The 22,187-nt window shown below is 46.4% G+C and overlaps 1 protein-coding gene across 2 annotated transcripts in view; it reads right to left on the reverse strand.

Moving 5' to 3' along the window:
- CEP126 (centrosomal protein 126) overlaps positions 1–22,187 on the reverse strand; it is a 343,370-nt gene that overhangs the window by 14,876 nt on the left and 306,307 nt on the right. For both annotated transcript variants that reach the window (XM_086935283.1, XM_086935284.1), the window contains one exon: positions 9,343–9,537. In XM_086935283.1, the coding sequence (XP_086791409.1) occupies positions 9,343–9,537 (195 nt within the window). The remainder of the gene's footprint in view (positions 1–9,342; positions 9,538–22,187) is intronic.

Raw genomic sequence — 22,187 nt, forward strand, 5'->3', positions numbered from 1 at the left:
TGGGGTACAGGGGTATTTTTAGGTTTTAGGGCTGGGTTTGGGTTTTGGGGTACAGGGGTATTTTTAGGTTTTAGGGCTGGGGTTGGGTTTTGGGGTACAGGGGTATTTTTAGGTTTAAGGGCTGGGTTTGGGTTTTGGGGTACAGGGGTATTTTTTAGGTTTTAGGGCTGGGTTTGGGTTTTGGGGTACAGGGGTATTTTTCGGTTTAAGGGCTGGGTTTGGGTTTTGGGGTACAGGGGTATTTTTAGGTTTTAGGGCTGGGTTTGCGTTTTGGGGTACAGGGGTATTTTTAGGTTTTAGGGCTGGGTTTGGGTTTTGGGGTACAGGGGTATTTTTAGGTTTTAGGGCTGGGTTTGGGTTTTGGGGTACAGGGGTATTTTTAGGTTTAAGGGCTGGGTTTGGGTTTTGGGGTACAGGGGTATTTTTAGGTTTTAGGGCTGGGTTTGGGTTTTGGGGTACAGGGGTATTTTTAGGTTTTAGGGCTGGGTTTGGGTTTTGGGGTACAGGGTTATTTTTAATATATATTTACAATTTAAAAAATTAAAATTAATTGTATTAATATATGTTTTATTTTTTTAATAATAAATAATTAAAATTAATAATACATTAATAATTATTTACATTAAATATTAATTTTATTTACTTACCTGTAATTATACTTACGATGTAATGGTATTGCGTTGTAATAGTACCTGCGTTGTAGTGAATAGCGTTGTAAAGGGATCCGTTGTAACATGACCTGCGTTGTAATAAATCCGTGGTCATGGTATGCATTGTAATAGGACGCGTTGTAACGTCATATATCCCCTTGTGTCATCACGCTCACTTGCAGACAAATCAGGCTACCCGTCATTGGGGTCCTGGAATCCACGGGCCCTACATTCTGATATTGGGTCGAGCGCTGGGGGTTGCTGTCTCCCCCATCAACCTGTTCAATTGAGGTCTTGATGCTGGCTTGAGGGGACTCGATCACCGGTCCCCTGGGTAGGCCCGGAGGCCAAGACCCATCCGAACACCCTGCAGGATCAGGAGTGGTCCTGCTGCTGTCGCTGCGCCACTGGCACTCCCTGGCCCTGAACTCACTCCCTGGGGGAATAACGGAAGGATCTCACTGGGTCTTGAACGAACCCCCGGTGTGTTTTTCCCCTGTCGGCTGCACTGTATTAAAGGGGTCTGGGTCTGGGGGTGCCTACTGGGGCCGGATGGCGGCTGTGTCTGGCTGGATCATGCTGCATCGCCCGCAGTGGTGGGCTCAGCAGTGAGGTCGCGCAGCAGAGGTCCTTAGTAGGCCCCGTGCCCCTCTGAGATAGGCCCGGTTGTCCCAGAGTCTGTAGGATCCCCAGAATAACAACAGCAATTTGCCCCAAGAGGCTGACCCCTGCACGGGTGTACCCTTGACGACATTTAAAGGTCACTCAGCGTTCGCAGTCAGGTGGCAGCTCCCCTCCGGGTCCTTCCCACGCACGCTTTCGGCTGGGGGTGGAGTGTTCCCCCCCTGCACTGGTACCTGGGTGTCAACTCACCATCACAGGAGCAGACACACTCCACCCTCGATGGGGAGAGACTGTGTCCCTAAATCATCTGCAGCACCAATGCAAACTAAAATGGACCAGTACACCATGGCCAACCAAGGCCCAACGGGGTAGGTGCTTGGGGGCCCCCTCCGGGGTCTGACCTCTCGACTATCCTACAGGCCATCAGCGCCTCTCAGACTTCGATGGAGAACAAGATCAGCAAGGTCCAGGTAGATATGGCCCTCATTCGTCAGGACTTGCGGAACGTAACAACTCGTATTTCTGAAGCGGAATCCCGAATCATCACCGTTGAGGATGACCTCAACCAACTGAAAGAGCAAGTAACCCAACTTCAAATAAACACCAAGGAGCTACATTGCAGAGCTGAGGACGGTGAAAACCGGTCACGTCGTAATAACCTCCGCTTGCTGGGGTTTCCGGAGGGGTTCGAACAGGGGCGAGCTGCGACCTTTTTGGAAACCTGGCTGAGCTTTTGGATGCCCAAGGACGCATTATCACCCTGGTCTTCTATTGAGCGTGCTCATCGTTCTCTTGCCCCTAAACCTCCTCCCGGTGCTCTGCCCAGGCCAATTATTGCCAGCGTTTAGAACTTTAAAGAAAGGGACGCCATCCTGACCGCTGCCCGGGCTCAGGGCATCTTGAAGTTCAAAATCACAATGTGAAGCTCTTCCCAGACTATACTATAGAGGTGCAAGCATAACGTCGCTCCTATAACGAGGTCAAGCAGAAGCTTAGTAGCCTGGGCTTGAGATACAGACTCCTTTTCCCGGCCCACCTCCAGGTCGTCTTCCAGGGCAAGACGCTCTTATTTGAAACCCCACAGTAAGGGTGGACTTGGCTGACCGAGAAGAGGCCCCTTTGAATCTGATCCAAACATTTGGCTGGACTCTTCGGAGCATTGAAAACCGACCCGCTCCCCCCGAGCAGCAGAGGAGGGACACGCGATCCTGCAGGGGCGGTGGACCGCGTGAGGCGTCACCTGCATCACTTGGTTCTAGAACTCGAGATTAAGGGTGGGCGGCCAGCTACGCTCCGTTTGCGGAGTGTGCGTAGTGCCGCCTACTCCGCATTTTGCGGAGCCGGCGGAGCCAGGCGGCACTACGCACACTCCGCAAACGGAGCGTAGCTGGCCGCCACCCGCCTCCCTCCCGCCCTCCCTAAATACTTTAAATGAAAGGAATAAATTAATTAAAAACGCACTTACCTTGCCGGCCGCTTCCCGCCGCGTCCCCGGGGCTCGCTATCTTCCGTCTTCGTCTTCTTTCGTAATGCGCATGCGCGGGCGGCCGCGCATGCGCATTTTCTCGTGAGAAATGCGCATGCGCGGCCGCCCGCGCATGCGCATTACGAAAGAAGACGGAAGATAGCGAGCCCCGGGGACGCGGCGGGAAGCGGCCGGCAAGGTAAGTGCGTTTTTAATTAATTTATTCCTTTCATTTAAAGTATTTAGGGAGGGCGGGAGGGAGGCGGGAGGCGGGTGGCGGGGCTGGCGGCCGGGTGGTGTTTGCGGAGTGGGGCTACGCGGAGTGCGGAGGTGGGCGTAGTTTCTCGCCCACTTCGCGTAGCTTCGCGAAGCCCCACTCCGCCAACTCCGCCCAGGGTTACTCGAGATATCCCGACACGCGCACCCGTCCCAATGCAGTCGTCAATCTTGGAATGTAAACGGACTATTGGATCGTATCAAGCAAACAGCGGTCCTTAAGTACGCCCAACGCCACGCACCCGACATACTCCTCGTCAAGAGACGCACCTCCTGCAGACCTAATGCCTCTTCCTTGCACAATATGATTTTGATAGATTATGGCGCTTTGGGTTCGACCAAGGTTCACAAGGGGTTGCGATTCTCATACATCGGGGGCTACCTTTCAATCGCGGCCAAGTCATGATGGACTCCCAGGGCAGGTTTGTGACCTTGTCCAGGAAGCTAGAAGAGAACATCCTTAATCTGGTGTCCATATATATTCCACCAACACCCTCACCTCCACCTTGCAGCACCTCATAGTCACAATCTCTTCTCTACCATTGGGGCAGACGGTGATTGAGGGCGACTTTAATGCCATTATGCAACCAGCACTCGACGCAAGGGGTATACTCTACCAGCTAGGCTAGCCCACGCTAAGAAGCTGATAGACTGGGTAGCCACACTTGGCTTGTGCAATGTCTGGAGGATCTGGAATCCCCGAGACACCCAATACACTCATACCTCCGCGGCCCACCATATGCATTCCTGCATTGACCTGATCCTCCTGCCTGCCTGTGAGTGCCATAGGGTATCCACTGTAACCCTCTTTCCCCGGGGAATTTCTGACCACTCTGCATTATCCATGCACCTGGGTGAGGCCTCAGACACGACCCAGGCAGTGTGGAGACTAAACGTGTGATTCCTGCGAGACGACAAAGTTAAGAAGGCAATAGTGGTAGAATTGCATCACTACTTCCTTACTAATCATGGATAAAGTCCCCTCCCCGGGCACCCTCTGTGAGGCAGGTAAAGCCACTATCTGCAACGTGGCCAGGGGGCGGGTCCATGCAAAACGCAAGGCACAAAGCGACCGCCTGACCCTCCTTGAGGCACCAACCATGCGGTTGGAGGCAACCCAGGCTCTGTCCCAGGACGCTCGCCGAGACAGGCAGCCCGCGCTCATTCGGGAGGAGATCAAGCAGATCTCCTTGGAGTCGGGCAAGATACTGTGGCACTCGTTCGTTGTCCGTGTATACGGGTGGGGAGAGAAAAACGGAAGTCTGCTACGGACTGATTTCCTACTCCTTCGCTAACAGGATAGTTCTGAAATCCAAGACCCCTCGGGCAACATCCAACGCACCTCACCTGCAATCGCACAGGCATTTGCGGACTACTATGTCCAGCTGTACTCCACCCTCTCACCAGAGACTGTCCTCCCAGAAGTGCTCGGCCAAGTGGGTGTCCGGCTCCCTTGCCTCGCAAGGGAAAAAAGGGAGGCCTTGGACCTCCCCATTACCCTGCAGGAGATTCATGACGCGATCTCCCTGCTGAAAGCCAGGAAAACACCGGGGCCCAACGGTTTCACCCAAGAATACTATGCAACGTATCAAGACCTGTTGGTTCCCCATCTTGTGCGCCTCTACCAGCATGTTAACAAGGCTGGCTCCTTCCCATCCGAGACTGATGTGGTGACTATTGTTGTCATTCCCAAGACCCAACCGCTCTCCCTCACCCAATTTCTCTTATCAACATGAAGATAAAAATATACACCACAATTCTGGCTCACAGACTCCCTCCCTTTCTTCATAAGATGGTCCACGCGGATCAATGCAGCTTTATGCCAGACACTGTTTACGACGCCTCCATCTGGCCCTGGCCGGATGCCAACTCCTCTCACCCTACCTTGCACTACTCCTTGACGACTTTGAAAAAGCCTTCGACACGGTGGACTAGCAATATCTGGAGGATGTCCTGCAGATATTGCCTGATGCTTGGGCAGCTGTTCCGGTGCTTTGTACAAGTCCTCTATTCCAACCCCAGAGCCAGGGTGCTGACCAACGGAACCCTCTCCAGGGAGTTCCCTATCCAAAGAGGCACGCAACAGGGTTGTCCCCTTTCACCCCTTTTATTCACGCTGGCAATGGAGCCCTTAGCCTGCCTCATTCGCTCTGATCGCTGGATCCAGGGTTGGTCTTGGGGATCCCACCACATCGTCAAAATCTTCCTATACATGGACTATGTCCTGCTCTACCTGGAGGACCCGGCCACCTCCGACTCCAGATGACTTGAGGTCCTACGGCCTTTGAATGCTTTTTGGGCCTTTGACTAAACCCGGCGAAATCAATGCTGGTGCCCATCCACCTCTCCTGGCAGTGCTTTAATTGACAATCCACCATCCCCATTAGGAGACAGTCATACAAATACTTAGGTATCTGGGACACCCTGCTTCCTGAGCTGAAATGGGCAATGAACATCACCCCGCTGGTCTGTAAAGCCGATCTCAAGCATTGGCAAACCTTGCCACTTAACCCACTTGGGAGGATAGCGTTGTTCAAAATGATTATCCACCCACACTTCTTGTACATAATTCAGAACACCACCTTTCACTTTCCACGCAGTTGGTTTAAGGAATTAGATGGAGTGATCACAAGGTTTCTATGGGTGGGGTGAGGCCCCGGATTACTCTCGCCTGTTGCAGGATCCCACCCTTTGATGGCGGTATTGGTATGACCGATCTTCACCTATACTATCTGGCCACCCGGCTCCTTGTGATCCACGATTGGTTTACTGGAGGATGTTCCGATCCAGCCTACATGACAGAGCTTAGGGATATGGATCTCCCCCAAGTGCAGGCGTACCTATAAGGATGCCCCATACCTAAAGCGATCCCGCCGACCACCAGGGTTGTCTTGAGGAACATGAGATGGGACAACTGTCTGAGCTAGCACACGCCTCTCTAGCGGGGCACGTGGCTGGGTGAGGTGGCAGCACTCTCGGGGTTCAAGCAATGGGACCTCATAGGGATCTCTCTGCTGGTTGACGTCTTAGTTGGCGGCCACATTAGGACATTCCAAGACTTATAGGGGAGGCACATTCTTCACGCTTCTCAGTTCTATAAATATCTACAACTTCGTTATGCCCTCAACATACATATTTCGACAGGCACATCCCTTCCCGAATTCAGCCCACTAGAAGCCAAAGTCATGATGGGGAGCCTGGGGTCTCCCGAATATACTGCACCCTTGTTAATAACGGATCGGGAACTCTTGATCGACTTCGGACCCGTTGGGAGGGGTGGGTGGGTTTCCTCTGGAGAACGATGACTGGTGTGACACACTCATGGCCCCTAAAACCGTCACTACCTCAGCTAGACTCTGCCCTATTCAACTAGACTACCTCCACGCAACCTACATCACCCCAGCACACTTACATAGAGCAGGGCTGCGCCCCTCCCCAAACTTCAGACACTGCGGCCATACACCTGCAGACTTTTACCACATAATTTGAACTTGCCCTAGCCTTGCCCCTTATCGGTTGGGAATCGAGACAGAGCTCACACAGGTCCTGGACTGGGAAGTTCCCCATGACCCCATTTGTCTTGTCTTGGGGGTAATGAAGGGACTGGACGGCTCATGAGCAGACAAAATATTTCTTGGGACTTTATTCGCGGTGGCCAAGCAGGACATTACGGCCTCCTGGGCGCAAGCCAAACCCCCCACCATGGCTTAATGGTGCTGTGGAGTGGACTGATGTGCCACACAGGAACAACCCCTGTTCGAAGCCCGAGGGTGCCCTGCCAAGTATAACAGAGTGTGGGATAAATGGCTAAACCTGCTGGACTAAGTGTGCGGATCCTCCCTCTTAAGTTCGGGTGCAGTGGTAACATGTCAAGTTGGTGCTTCCATCAATTATTTTGTATGCTCCACAAAAAGTGTTTGCAGTAAATTCTTGTATTATCAATTCAGTGGCCTGTGCTGCTCTTGTGTTTGATCTTAAAGCCAATAAAATTGATGATAAAAAAAAAATTCTCAACTGGGCCAGGCCGCTCTGGCTCCTGGAAACTTGGGGAGGCGCGGAGCTGGCCCAGGTGCTGGCTCAGCCTCTGAGCCAGGCCTCAAGTGATCACTATGCTTCACAGCGCTAAGCACTAACTGCGGTCAACTGTTCCCAGAATATTGGGACCTAGGTACGATTTGAGGCCGACTGTTATGGAGGGCAGATAGAAACCTTGTCCAACCTGGTCAGAATTCTTACATCTGGACTTTGGACTTTATTTATTATTTGGAGAATGGACTGTCATTCCGTCAGGGGGATGGAGTAAAGTACGAGGGGACTGTCCAGCAAATTTATAAATGAGTGTCAAGCAGGCAGTATTTTGTATAAATTAAATTTTCGTGCCCTAGAAAGGTGCCTCGCCATCTGGAAGCTTTTTGCAGCAATGATTATTTCTATGTACACACTTAATCACTTCTCTGGAACTTGGAGTCCTCTAGCTGGCCAAAGGCTGCAAGCTGTAGCCGAAGATGTCCTGGTAAATCCATGTTTTCACTGCAAAAAAGAACAGAGATGGGGATACCTGAATCTTCACTACAATGGCAGCGCACCTTCATTGGATCAGCTTGGCAGGTTGTTTCCGGTCCTCCAGAGGTCTTTGAAGAAAAAAGTTCACAAGTCCCAGGTTTCTCAATATGTTAGGAGGAGTACACTTTGACACAGCCTAGTGTTCCAGGGCCTCAGTAACAGCACTTTGGAGTCAAGACTCACTCTAGCAGAAGCACATAACAGGGGCCAGGGCAGGTCCAATTGGAACCGGTCATCTTGGCAGTTGCAGGAAAGGCCTCTTGTAGTTTTTTGTGCCATTGTACCCTGAACAGGAGGTCAGCCTTATGGCCATTGGATTTCACTTCTTTGTTCTAGGTACTGTAGTTCTATTCCTCTTCTGATCTTACCAGGTCTCAAACAGCAGGTTCAGTCCTCTTCCCATCTTCCTCAAGTCTAGTACTATGCGTGCGGAGGACACTGTATATGTCATCATTTATGCCTGACACTAGCCTGTGGGTGTGTTTGGCTCCTGGCCCCGAACCAATAAGGTAGGAGCTCCTAGGGGTAACTCTACACGCTTTTGCAGAATTTCCTCTGTGCCCCACAGCAAACACTCCTATAGTGCCCCTCTCTGCCTAAATATAAACTAATTAAACTCTTCTCCCCTTTCACAGAACCTGTGTGCCCACCCCCAGAGGTGTTGCCTGGAAAATTAGCGATCTCTCCTCTGTGGTAATTTCCAACTAGTTCTGGGGCCTGGCTGATCGGGGGGACGAATGCACTACCCAAATGGTCATCCTGTAAGAGGAATAGAAACACCGCCCCATACCCAAGCGTTTCTCTTCGCTCCAGAAGCAGTTTTTAACACCTCATTCAGGGTTAAACACCCAGATGGCAACAGCTAGATCCTAGTGCTAACTAGCTTCCTAAGACTTCAGGCAGGTCTAAGGTATCTTTCTAAAAGTGCCTTTCCCTTATTATGTATTAAACATCTGACTTCACTAGTGATTTTAATAAATATAAAAGAGTCAAACAATGACATTTTATAGCTGTTTACTATTTGGAGATGGCTTTATCAAATTTAATATTAAATCTTAGGTTTTCCTATGGAACAACCAACCTTACCACAGTGAAAATAGCTTTTGGGACCTAGACATTCCAAGGGCCTATGTAATAATAAATATCCAATTGTCCTAATTTGAATACATACCATGCACTTGCTTTCTGGGCAGTTAGGCCTGCATAAGGGGTGACTTATTAATATTCATAAGGAATTCTTACACCTCTTGAAAGGATATATTTTGACAGGTTGAATTGCAGTTTAAAAGCTGCTTCAGTCAGGCTACAATGGTAGGCTTGAAGTCATGTTTTACAATGTGACTTTAAAGGATGGCACAATAGGTGCAGCACTCCACTACTAAATTACAGGCCCTGGGTACACATTTACCATGAACCAGGGCATTAATGGTAGTTTAACTATGCCAACTAGGGGTATACCCATTTCATCAAGTTGACAGGCATAGCAAAAGCACTTTACCAGTGGTTAGCGAGTGTAAAATGCACAGAGTTTTACTACCAGCAAAAACAGAAAAATCTGGGTGTACACACTGCAAAAGATGGTTATTTCCTTCAAGTAACAATAATAAAGTAAGGTCAATAATACATAAAAATATAATAACAAGAATAAGAATATTTAGTGAATTATGTTAAACTCTAGGTATGCAACAACAGATGTTTCTTTAATTTGGTAATCATTTGTTCCAAAAATAAAATGTTTTTAATGTATATGCACACTGTACTCACAGTGCAGTCTCTGGTTTAGACGGTCAAGCGAATGAAGAAGTTTCTGTTCTTCAAGCGACAGTGCACTTATACCAAGTCGTTGGGCTTTACTATTTTGTTTACTTGCTTTCATACTTTCCATGACAGCTAGGATGTCTCCCTCTTCCGCAGGTGCACCCATCATGTTTTCAGCCATTACACACTGGGCTGCATGCTCTGAAATTAAATTAATTCCACAATCACATATCAATTGAAAACACATTTTTTAAAACTCAGCGTCTCATCTTTTACGTGTATCACCAAGTGGTAATAGAAAAAGTAAGAATGTTAAGTGTGACATTCCTCTACCAGATACAGCATATTCAGTAGCTACTGAAGAAAATTTACTTTTATACTGATTATATATTTACAGAAACAATTTCAGGTCTCAGTACAATACGTCGTACCAAGTTCCACAACCAAAAATAATCCTTTGTAGGAAGGACTCTGTAAAACCCAAATTTTATATTTGCATTCCCTGCTCAGTCAACGGTCATAAAAGTTCTTGATAACATGTCATCTTTTTTAATGCACAGACGGCATGGCTAGCAACATTAAAAGTTAGAAAGGGTTAATGCTGTATAATAATTTTAGCACTTTCATCTGCTAGAGGCGATGATCCAGGCCTTTCACTATTTGGAACTCTGAATGTTTGAACTCTACTGTTGTCTGAGGCCTGTAACCCATGCTTATTAGTTCCACCAAAAGAAGAGTGAGAAGAAAAAGGGCATTGCCACACAACCTGCCTACCAGTATCTCACAATGAGTTCGACAACCAACATCAGCAACGGGCAAGTCGAGTCTCATTGAGACCAGAATGTCTGAATAAGAAAACCTCAGCGACTCTTTTGTGGCATGCTTCATCATAAGCAACCTTACCTCATCCTGGTAAGGTACTATTACCTGGACCAACTCAACCTCTTTATGGAATTTATGGAAGAGACCTTAATAAAGTAATACTGGATTGGCAAAGAGATCCAAAGTTAAAAAAATTACCTTAAGGGTAGAACCAAGGAAATGTATTTTTACTAATACAAGTACTCCAGACAAGATTTAAAAAAGAAGCAAGCAAGTCCTGTGAGTACTATGACTCATGTATACGAAAAAAGTCAACCAGTAATGTTGCCAATGTCGGTGAGAGTCTCTCTTTAGAGCTGACATTGATCCCTACCTAGCTAATGCTTGTGCTCATGCATACAGTTCTCTAATAGGGAAACACTCATCACTCGCTGGGTTGAAAGATCACAATTGATGCAAACTAGAAGATCGTAAAGATAATAAATAAAAACATATTAATTATACATGCCCATCTGATGTCAAAGAAATTCAAGAAGGTGGTGTTTCCATAGTGGCAAAATGTGAGAACACAGCAAATCAACACGAAACACGTGGGGAAATTATACAACCCAGATGTGCTAAAATTGCAGGCAAATGATATCCGTTAAAAGATCGCACTGAATTTAAGCGTTGTCGGAGCAAAGCAAGTCGCGAGCAGGTGTTTCCAGAACTGTCCACAGTGTCCCGTGTGATCCTTCTCTTTTTTTTCATCAAGTCTACAACTATCCCCTGATTTTGATATTGGGCTTAACTGATCTTGGTCGGAAGACGCTCCCTCACAGCACCTCCTACTTCTGACACAATCAATGCCGTCGGACAACGCAGTATTTATTTTTATTTATTTATTTTTTGCATTTGTAATGCGCACAGATACCCACAAAGTATACGCCCTACATCCGACGAGCACAACGGATGTACACAAGCGTGGGCGGCAAAGTGGTGGATGCGGTAGAAGTGGGAGACGCGAACCGCAAACTGCGAATTGCTAGCCGTGGAGATGAAAAAAGGGTTTTAAACTATGCAAACCGCAAGATAGAGGATGCAAGAGACGCAAAAGCCGCGAGCCGTGCCGCGAGCAACGAGGGCTCAAAAAGTGCCTCTATTCACTTTAACGGATCTTTTGAAGCGGGAGAAGCGAGCCGTGAGGGCTCAGATTGAGAATTGATGGCTCCTCATTTCCTTTTTTGCTTTTATACGAAACACTAAGCTGATACAAAGCCTTGGGCGCAAAGTGGAGACAAATTGATTGGAGACTACCCAGCTAACGGACCTGTTAGTAAGTTCTGGCTGGGTCTCAACCAGCGTTTCTACACCTGGGAACTATTGACCTAGTACTGGAATAACAAGCCCTACAGAGATATTGTTGCAGTGGTAGTGCGGCAGAGTAGCAGCGGCAGTGAAGTGGTGGTGGGGAGAGTGTAGGACCACAGATTTAGGTAATTGGAATTAAAGTTATAGAGTGCATGTAAAGATTTTGTAAGAGGAAGTAAAAATTAGGTATAGACCTCAATACGTGTCGTGGAGCTGGGGTCAAGAGTACCCATAGTATAGCAGGAAAATATCAGGAAAATTTGGGGTAAAAGAACATTTCAGTGTTGCTCCGCACTTGAAGAAATTAAATCAGAGATGCAGGGCCGTAATAGGAAGAAAAGAAAAGCAATGGCAATCAGGAATTAAAAGTCCTGGGATGGAGGATTTGACTGATATGCCGAAAGGAATGAGTGAGGAGAATGGAGGCAAGGCAGCACCTACAGGAAGAAAAAAACTAGTGAAGAGAAACATCCATTCACTGAACTCAACCCCACAGACAGTGACAGCGAAGACAGTTGGGGCAAAAGGAGTATCGGCAGTATCAAAGTCGATGAAGGACTTTTTGGGGAAACAATTCAAAGGGAAGGAGAGGTCCGAAAGGGAGTTGAGTGTTGTAGAGATTCCGCCAACCTCTGAAGACCCGGCAGCCCTAAGTTTGGATTCCCCGAATCAAACAAACATTAATACCTCCAAGATCATTATGGAATCACGTTTATCCTCCTCCGCAAGGTTATTTCGGTCATTGTTTGAACAAGACACTGAAGTAGAGGTGGAGGAGGAAGAGGAAGCCTCTTCAAGTAAATCACTGCGTATGGAAGACTCTAACTATATGAACAACTGTTCCAAAGAGAAAGAAAGACTAAATTCCTATGTCATTGGAACTGATTTCATATGCCGATCACTGCATAGCCTGGAGGTTACGGGAACCTCCAGTGCATCTATGTTAGAGGTTATGTTGATGCTTCAGAAAACCTTGCAGGGTATATTAGAGGTCTCTGTCTTAAACAACGAAATCTTAAAAACACAAAGTGTGGAGGTTAAGAATATAATTGGGGAGTGGACACAAATTAAAGGTTTAATGCCCTCATTAGTCAGGCCAGTAGGAGACTATCAGGAAACAAAAGTTGGTGGGGAGGAAGAAGATGTAAGGAATACCAAATCAGAGAAGGATGAGCCAACGGTATATATATCACGATGTCCAATGATCATAAAAAGATGTGGGGAAAGGAAGAATAACAACAATATATCCAGCGGCCAAGTAAGGGGAGAAAATGCCCACATAAAGGCCAACTCTTAAGACGACAGGTTAATGGTAAAGTAGTAACGCCAGAACAAAGGTCAACTAGTAGGAAAGTTACCCCTGAATCTAAAAAGATACGTTTTGCAGAAAAAGAAGTAACCACCAGTTGTCCAGAACAACAAAATAGGGGGATAAAAGGTAAAAGAGCCCTAAAGAGCTCTAAAGATACCTTGAGGAAATCCTCGGGGAAGAAAAAGTGGGAGTCGTGGTAAGAGGGTTGGATAAGCCTCTAGGCGCAGGACCTAGTACCTCAATCTTGGTGGGGGCCGTAGGATGAGAAATATGAAAGAAGAAAATAGGCGAAGAATGGTAGATATAAAAGATGGACGCCCACCAGGAATACAGTTTGAAAGATACTTTGACCTGTGGCTCTTCTTGGAGCCTACCGGGAAGGGAAAATGTGGAAAAAGAGCTAGGAAACTAAACCCCCTAAATTGCGCTCAACTCCTCTCTTCATTCTCAAAATGTGCAAGCTTAAAATATGTTAGCACAGAAGACCTTAAAGAAGTAGGGTTTATAGCAAACAACAAAGGGGGAGAAGTAACTACGGTTCTTCTTCACTCAGCACTAGTAAAATAAGCACTGGAAAATGCAAAACCCGAGATGTTGAAGGAAGGCATTAGAATAAAAAAAAGGGAGGAAATGCCAACTGATAAACAGGAGAAACCTATTCTCAGGAACCATGCTGGGTTGGTGTGCGGCTATTAAGAATGATTAACTCTGGTTGGGGTAAGAAGGAAGAACTCAAAATTACAATAGCCCCTAAGGAACTAGGGTGTGTTGATGAAGACGTGTTGGTCGGGAATAGATACAGAGAGTTAGCATGCATGGAATATGAAGAAGATGGGTACCTGAGTGAAATAAATTGACAAGGAGCTTGGGTCGTCACACAGCCTGTCTATATTATCTTGGAATATCAATGGTTATAAAAGAATAGTGCTCCAGGAAAGTTTTACAAACATTCTTAAGAATAATGACATTGTGTGTCTACAGGAGACTTGGCTGTGCAACGAAACCCGTTACAGAAGGGTTTACCCACCATTTGAAACCAGCTAGGAAAAACTCCTTTGGTAGACCGTCAGGTGGTCAACTGATGTTAGTATCAACGAAGATTGCAAGGAAAATAGAATCCCTCGAATTTAAATGTAAGTGGGCACTAGGTAGCCGAGTACTGACACTGAATAATGACCCACGCTATGAAGGTTTATGTATTGTTAATGTATTAATCCAGAAGGGAAAGGGAAATGATTAGAAGGTGGACCTGGAAAGTTTAAAAAAAGATATGAGGCCCCTGGCTAATGAGGTCCTTCCCTGGGGAATCCAATTGGTCACCTACGCCGACGATACGCAGTTGGTGGTTTCCCTGGCTAGGGCAGATGCTGTGGAGTCCGGGGTCAATAACCTTTCCCCGTGTCTCACCAAGGTCCTCGATTGGATGGACACCTCTTTTCTGAAACTTAACGGTTCAAAAACAGAGATTATGATGCTGGGATATAAGGCCCCCATGAATCTTGACGCTTGGTGGCCCATTTGTTTGGGTCCACCCCCCTCCCCCGAAGGAGCAAATTAAAAGTCTGGGGGTGTGGCTTGATCCCACCTTTAGTTTTCAAGTTCAAGCCCGTAAGGTCGCCGCTACCTGTTACGGCCTTCTGAAGATCCTACAGAAGGTCCTGACCCTTCTTCCGTTCGAGGCAAGACGGATCCTGGTTCAGTCCTTGATCCTCTCGCGGCTTGACTATGCGAACGCGGTCTACTTGGGGGCACCATTAGGGACCATTAAGATACTCCAGTCAGTCCAGAACTGCGCAGCCCGAATGCTTATGGATGTCCCTAGACACAGCTCGGCAAAGACGGCCATCCGGGCTCTACACTAGTTACCTGTTCAGGAAAGGATCCAGTTTAAGGCCTTGTGTATGGCCCATAAATCAATAATCAACAAGGGCCCTGCCATTCTGTGCCCTTTCCTGAGGCACCATCAAGGGCCCAGAGCTCTTAGATCCAACCACCACAATTTGCTCTCTGCCCCGAGGATCAAGTGTTCTCGTACAGGGGGTCGACGTTTTGCAGTACAGGCAGCAAAAAGTTGAAATCAGCTGCCCGATTACCTGCGGCTTGAGCCTAATCATTTAGAGTTTAGAAAGCGGCTGAAGACCTTCCTGTTCTGCTGAGTGATTTGTCTGAGATGGGTCTAAAGCGCTGGGATGCCCCCGGGTAGCCAGCGCTATACAAATCTGTACTCATTCATTCATATGAAGGTCATATGTGATACCTACCCGAAAGATGTGTTCCAGATGTTGGGCGACTTTAACCACAGATTAAATCCCCTAAAACAGACTCATGGTGCAGAGAATTGTTAGGAGCCTATAATATAGAGACCGCTAAGTTACCCATGAGTGACATTTCACCCCAAAAAGTGGCGCTTGGACAATTGTTGGGCTCTATGGGCCTGGTATGTGTAAATGGTAGAATGAAAGCTGATCAGCCGGGTAAGCGCACTTTTACAATAGGGCAGCAAATGTGTCCTATAGATTACGTTTTTACACATGCATGGAGCTTTGAACTAATCAAGCACTTTGAAGTAGTAAGGGTAGAAGGTAGTGATCATTACCCATTGTTGATAAAACTATACTGAAAAAGGGTTTCTCAGAGACAAACAGCCATTCAAGTACAGGTAGAATACCGTAAGCGACTCACAACCCACATTACGGAAGAACATATTAAAAAACTATGTGCAGTCCCGTTGACACTCACATTAGAAAAATCACCATCTGAGGTTGATAACATCTGATAGGAACATATCATAAGGCAATTGGTAGACTGCCTTCGGATAAAAATTAAATGTGGTAAACCTGAGACAGCAAGTAAGGAAAAATCTCACATTAATAATAGTCCATGGTTTGATGAGGATTGCCGTAAACCAAAAGCTAGCATTTGCTAGCATTAGGCAAAAGGAAAGAAGCCTTAGAGGTAGACACAACGACAAACTGTTACTTAACCTTCAGGAACTAAGGTCAAAATATAAAGCAGTCATTAGGAACAAAAAAAGAATGTATAAGGACACATGTTGGGCGAACTCACAAGAGGTAATCGAAGAAAAAAATTTGAAAGGCTTCTGGAAACTAGTACAGGAATGCACCGGTAAAGTTTTAGGGTCCCTGCAGTGCTCGGTGCCAGAGGATAAGAAAATGAGTTACTTACCTGTAACTACTGTTATCCAGTATTGGTATCTTTCATAGATTCCCTTGCCTGAATCATTCCCCGTCGCCGAGTAGGGAGTCCCACGGTAATACAAAAGCAGTGCCTTAGTAAGAAACTGTAGTAGGCTGACAAGACAATAGGCCCAAAAAGGCCCAAAGCTTGGTAGCCTATCTACCTCATTATACGAAAAGAACTGAAAAATAGTTCCAACCAATCAGATGCCAGCACCCTCTAGAACCTTCCCAGCAGGGGCAGTTCTCCTCAGATTTTCCTTAGCACAAGTGAGAAGTATGTATTCCCATTAGAGAACTGTCCTGCCGGGGAGGAGGGTTGGTGCATATGAATCTATGAAAGATACCAATACTGGATAACTTTTCTTATCCAGTATTGGGATATCTTTCATAGATTCACATTTCTGATTCAGAATAGCAAGCAGTAAGCCCAATAATGTCTTTCGCGGAAGGTGGGAGACAAAGCGTAAATCTACTTATCCCCCACACATCCGGCAGGCTATAGAGCAGTGGAATATATATAAATACATGCCCATGTAGAACATTCTGAAATAAAATAATTATAGCCATTTAACATACTGCATATTAAAACAATATTTGACAACCAGAAACATTACAGTGAATATGATCATACTTAAACATCATAAATGCAATATGAGAAACAATTAAAAGTCTAACCATAATGAAGGAGATGTCGAAGAACAGCTTGTCCCACTGCTGCATCGTCCTGCGACGCAGACTGTAAGCAGTAGTGCTTCGTAAGCGTGTGGACATTCTTCCATGTCGCAGCACGACAAATATTCTCCAATGTGCCCCCAGCAAATAAGGCTGTAGAAGCAGACCTAGTTCCGGTGGAATGTGCTTTGACCTTTCTGTGCAAAGGTTTGTTGGATTTATCATGGCAAAATTGTATGATAGAAGACAGCCATCTGGCTACAGTTGCTTTTTTCATGGCTTGTCCTAATGTGGCTTGACCATAAGCAACCAATAACTGATTAGATAGTCTGATATCCTTAGTCTTTTGAAGGTAGTACTTCAAGCAATGTTTTACATCAAGAGAGTGTAATGCCTTTTCCGCCGGTGTAACTGGATCCGGGAAGAAGGTTTCCAACTTTACAGGTTGGTTTAGATAGAATTGAGACGGTACCTTAGGAATGAATTTGGGATTTGTTCGTAGCGTGACGTAACCTTTAGTGAACTGCAGAAAGGGTTCCGAAATTGTGAAAGCCTGGATTTCGCTAACCCTCTGGGCCGAAGTGAGAGCTAATAAAAGTGCCACCTTCCAGGTTAAGAACTTGAGCTCGGCTTTGTGAATTGGCTCAAATGGTCTTCTCATTAATTGAGATAAAACTGTATTGAGATCCCATTCCGAAGGTGGAGGTCGAATTGGAGGAAAAGCCCGTAAAAGCCCTTTTAAAAAATGTTTGATAATTGACGATGAACAGAGTGATTGTCTGTTAGGACTCTTTCTGAATCTAGAAATCGTAGCGAGATGGACTTTGATAGATGAGAATACTAGACCTGCATTAGCTAAGGATAGTAAGTACAGAAGGATATCCTCTGGTGGAGCCTGGAGTGGATAAACATTATTTGTTTCAGACCAATGACAAAAACGCTTCCATTTAAAGCAATATGTCTTGATAGTGCTTTGAGCACGGGCTTTAGAATATCTCTACAGTCCTGAGAAATTTTGAGATCCTTAAATTCTAAGAAGTCAAGAGCCAGGCCTGCAAGTGAAGCGACTGTGGATCCGGGTGTAGAATCTAACCTCTCTCTCTCGTCAGCATTGTGAGTGTTGGCTTTAGACAAACAGGACACTGTTGTGACAACAGGAATAACTCTTGGAACCAATACTGCCTCGGCCAGCGAGGAGCAATTAGGATGAGACTGCAATGATCCCTCTTCATTTTTTGCAGAACTCTCGGTATCAATGGTATTGGGGGAAAAGCGTACGCATAAATCCCTAACCATCGCATGGACATGGCATTCCCTCTTGATCCCCGTTGAGGAAATCTGCTGGCATAATAAAGGCATTTGCTGTTCTGTCGTGTTGCAAACAGATCCAGGGTTGGCGTGCCCCACAACCAGAAGATCCTCTTCACCTGCTCTTGTTCCAGCTCCCACTCATGACATCCTGTGAGAGATCTGCTGAGATTGTCGGCCAGAGAATTCTGAATTCCCTAGACATTTTGTGCTCTGAGGGTTATGCCATGCTTTATAATCCACTCGCACATCTCTTGAGCTTCCTGTAATAGAGAGAGAGACCTCGTTCCCCCCTCCTTGTTGATGTAATACATGCTGGTGGTATTGTCCGTACACACCAGCACTGAGGAGTTTGCGATTCTCGGGAGGAATGCCTGTAGATAAAGAAAGATGGCTCGTAGTTCGAGACTGTTGATGTGCTTTTGCTGATATTATTGAGACCATCGTCCTTGAATTTGAAGGTCTTGGAGATGTCCACCCCAACCTTCCATGGATGCATCCGTGGTCAGGACAAACTCTGGGGGAGTATTCAGGAACGTGAGACCCGGAGATAGATTGCTTCTTTTTGACCAACAGTGAAGAGCATGTATCATTCGTGAGGTCACCTTTATGGAATCGTCGAATGGCCCTCTGGCCTGTTGCCATTACCGATGCAGCTCCTCCTGCAGAGGTCTCATCCTGAGCCTCGCAAGCGGGACTAAGCTGATCGCCGAAGAGCACATGCCCAGAAGAGAAGCGAATGTTCGGACAGAAACTGACTTTCTACTTGAAATTACCTTTGCCAGGCTTTGTAACTTTATGACGATCTTCTGACAAGAATGCCTTGCACTGTTTGGTGTCTAGTGCTACTCCCAGAAAAGTTATAACTTGGAGAGGTTGCAACTGTGACTTGTTTGCATTGAGCGTGAGTCCCAGATTTGAGAATAGATGAAGGCAACTTTTGACAGCCGGTCTCGTAGCCTGCTTTGATTGTCCTTTGAGCAGCCAGTCGTCGAGGTATGGGAAGACTTGAATACCCCGAGACCTCAGAGTGGCAGAGACTGGAGCTAGGCATTTTGTGAATATTCTCGGTGCCGATTTCAGTCCGAACAGGAGTACCTTGAATTGAAAGTGGACGCCAGCCACTGTGAATCTTAGGTATTTGCGATGTTTGGGATGTATAGGGATATGGAAGTAAGCGTCTTCCATGTCTAGAGAAGCCATAAAGTCCCCTTCGGTGAGACAGCTCAACACATCTGCCAGCGTCACCATTCGAAAACTCTGCTTCTTCAGAAAAATCGAGAATCGAGCGCCACTCCCCCGATTTCTTCCTTATGAGAAAGAAACAAGAGTAGAATCCTTTCCCTTTTTGTGAGATTGGAACTTTTCCTATCGCATTCTTGCGGAAATGGTTTAAAGCTTCTCTGAACAGTAACCTAAGACGAGGGGAGGGGGACCCTAGGGGGATTCGTAGGTGGCTTCCTTAAGAACTCTAGAGTGTGACCTCCTTGAACAAGGTCGAGGACCCACTGATCTGATGTGATGTGCTGCCATTGTTGGAAAAAGGCTGAGATCTTTGCAGGGAACATCGTTTACAACTAAACTTTTACCAGGCACTACCATTACAACGCAGGAATTACAACGAAAGTCGTTACAACGGCTTTCGCTGGAGGGCGCTGTTGGATAAGGAATAGTTTAATTTTCTATCCAACACCTTCCCTACTATCCGCGGGGACTGGAGTTGGAATAGAAAATTAAACTATTCTACTATCCAGCGCCCCCCAACGCAAGTCGTTGTAACGACTTGCGTTGTAATACTTACGTTGTAAAGGCATGCGTGGTAAAAGCATGCGTTGAAACGTTATACAACTATCTTTGCGCCCACAGGGAGGGGAGAAGATTTGACAGGTGGCCGGCAAAGCTCATTGTCTTTTATTTGAGTCAAGGCCTTGATTATTTGACCGTCGTCGTCCGCCCTGATGAGAGAAATTGCTTGAAGATGACTGCCTGTAAGAGGACTGGTAATAAGGCTGCTTATATTGAGATTGGTATTGCCTGTTTTGTTGATTGTGGTAATTTCCTCTAGAGGAAATACCACAACCTCTTGATCCTATGAAAGATCCTCTTTTATACTGTAGGGTACCCAGTGATTGAGCTGTGTCCGTATCTGTCTTGATGGTCAGCAAAGCGTCATCTATATGTTTACCAAATAGTAACTCACCATCGTAAGCCGTCCAGTATTTTAGTCCTTACCTCATCAGATTCCTCTTCTTCCACATATGTCTCCAAGATGTGTGATGGTAACAGCCAAGATATATTAGTATAGTCTTGCCTATGGTACATTTTCAGTTGAAAATGGGTGTACATAACAGGCGACGCCTGAGATACCTGTGAAATTGCTGACCAAGTTCTTGTAGGTAACTTCTGGTCATTAATGGACTCTTCGTCGAAGGGGGCATCTTGACCAAAAGCGTAATAGACAACTGAGCCGTTGACAATGATGTCGTTGATGGACTCTTTGTCGACGGGCTCGTCGTCGACGGAAACGTCTTCGACGGGGCTGCTGTTGATGGAATCTTCGTCGACGGGGATACCGTCGACGGGGATGTCGTCGATGGCCACCGTCGACAGGTCCGCCGTTGACGGGGCTGTCATCGACGGGACCGCCATTGACGGGACTACCAACGATGGGCTCTTTGTTGATGGGACTGCCATCAACGGACTCTTCGTCGACGATATCTTTGACGTCAACGAGCTTTTCGTCGACGATGACTTTGACATCAACAGGGTTTTTGTCGACGATGACTTTGTAGATGAAGGACCCGTCATTGATGGGATTGACGTTGACGCTGCCGTCGATGGTGATTTAGATGAAGGAGTGACAGAAGAGGATTCCTTAGTCCCAAAAGACTTCTTAGCAGTAGAAATGTTTGAAGACACAATAGGAGAGGTTATAGCTCTTGTAGAGACTGTAGATGAAGTACTTGAAGTAGAAGAAGTCACAGAAACTGTGTGAGAAGACACCAGAGAAATAGTCTTGATCTGGGCTTTACTCACTGTTTTTGTAGCTGAAGATTTGGAAGACTCTGAAGGAAGAGATAAAGGTGATCCAGAAAGAGAAGAAGACGACCTCCTTGTGGGATCTGAAGCTCTATGAGAGGATTTGTGATGTTTCCTCCCCTCAAGAGAAGAGCTGTCTTTGGATCTGGATCTTTTGCTGGAAGTAGAGGCTCTATCCTCTTCATCTGTAGAAGATGATTTGAGCCATAAAAGAACCCTTGCCTCCCTGTCCCTGATGGTTTTGGCAGGGAAGGTTCTACAAATCCTACAATCCTTAACAACATGGTTAGGATGTAGACAGTAGATGCAGTCTTTATGCTGATCATCTACATGTACCCTCTTTTAATCAAAGGTCCTGCAAGCTTTGAAGAGAGCTTTCTTTTCAGACATCATAAGAGAAAAAGTAGAAAACTGAGTAGGCACTCAGGGAGACTCCCTTCAACACGACGTGCGGTGAAAATCTGAGGAGAACTGCCTCTGCTGGGAAGGTTCTAGAGGGTGCTGGCATCTGATTGGTTGGAACTATTTTTCAGTTCTTTTCGTATAATGAGGTAGATAGGCTACTAAGCTTTGGGCCTTTTTGGGCCTATAGTCTTGTCAGCCTACTGCAGTTTCTTACTAAGGCACTGCTTTTGTATTTATTATTACTGTGGGACTCCCGCCTCGGCGACAGGGAATGATTCAGGCATGTGAAAGATACCCCAATACTGGATAAATGGGTGGACTATCTAGGGGAAATCTATGGGAAGTGGCCAAGGACGGAAAAATTAACACAATTGCATGGCCAGGCGTAAGGAAAGAAGTAAAAGATAATTTTTCCCCAAGGCACATTAGGAATATAATATCTAGGCTAAACTTAACTCGTGCAGCCAGCCCAGATATCCTGCTGGCAGTTATTATAAAAACTAAGCTGGAGTGGTGGTCAGAATTCTTTGCGACTATGTTCCAGGGGATCCTTAACCCCTTCCAGGCTCATGACGAGCTGGGCTCGTCATGGTGTAGCCTCCTCGCACACTGATGACGAGCCCAGCTCGTCATGGAGCATGGGTTTTTTAAAATCTCAGCACAGAAGGAGAATTCAACTAGCGCGGATGTGGTTAACACAGGTGTTGTGCCAGAAAGTTGGAAAAGAGCAATTGTAAGACCTA

The sequence above is a fragment of the Lissotriton vulgaris genome, chromosome 8 (genome assembly GCF_964263255.1).
Source record: "Lissotriton vulgaris chromosome 8, aLisVul1.2, whole genome shotgun sequence".
Classification (NCBI taxonomy): Eukaryota; Metazoa; Chordata; class Amphibia; order Caudata; family Salamandridae; genus Lissotriton; species Lissotriton vulgaris.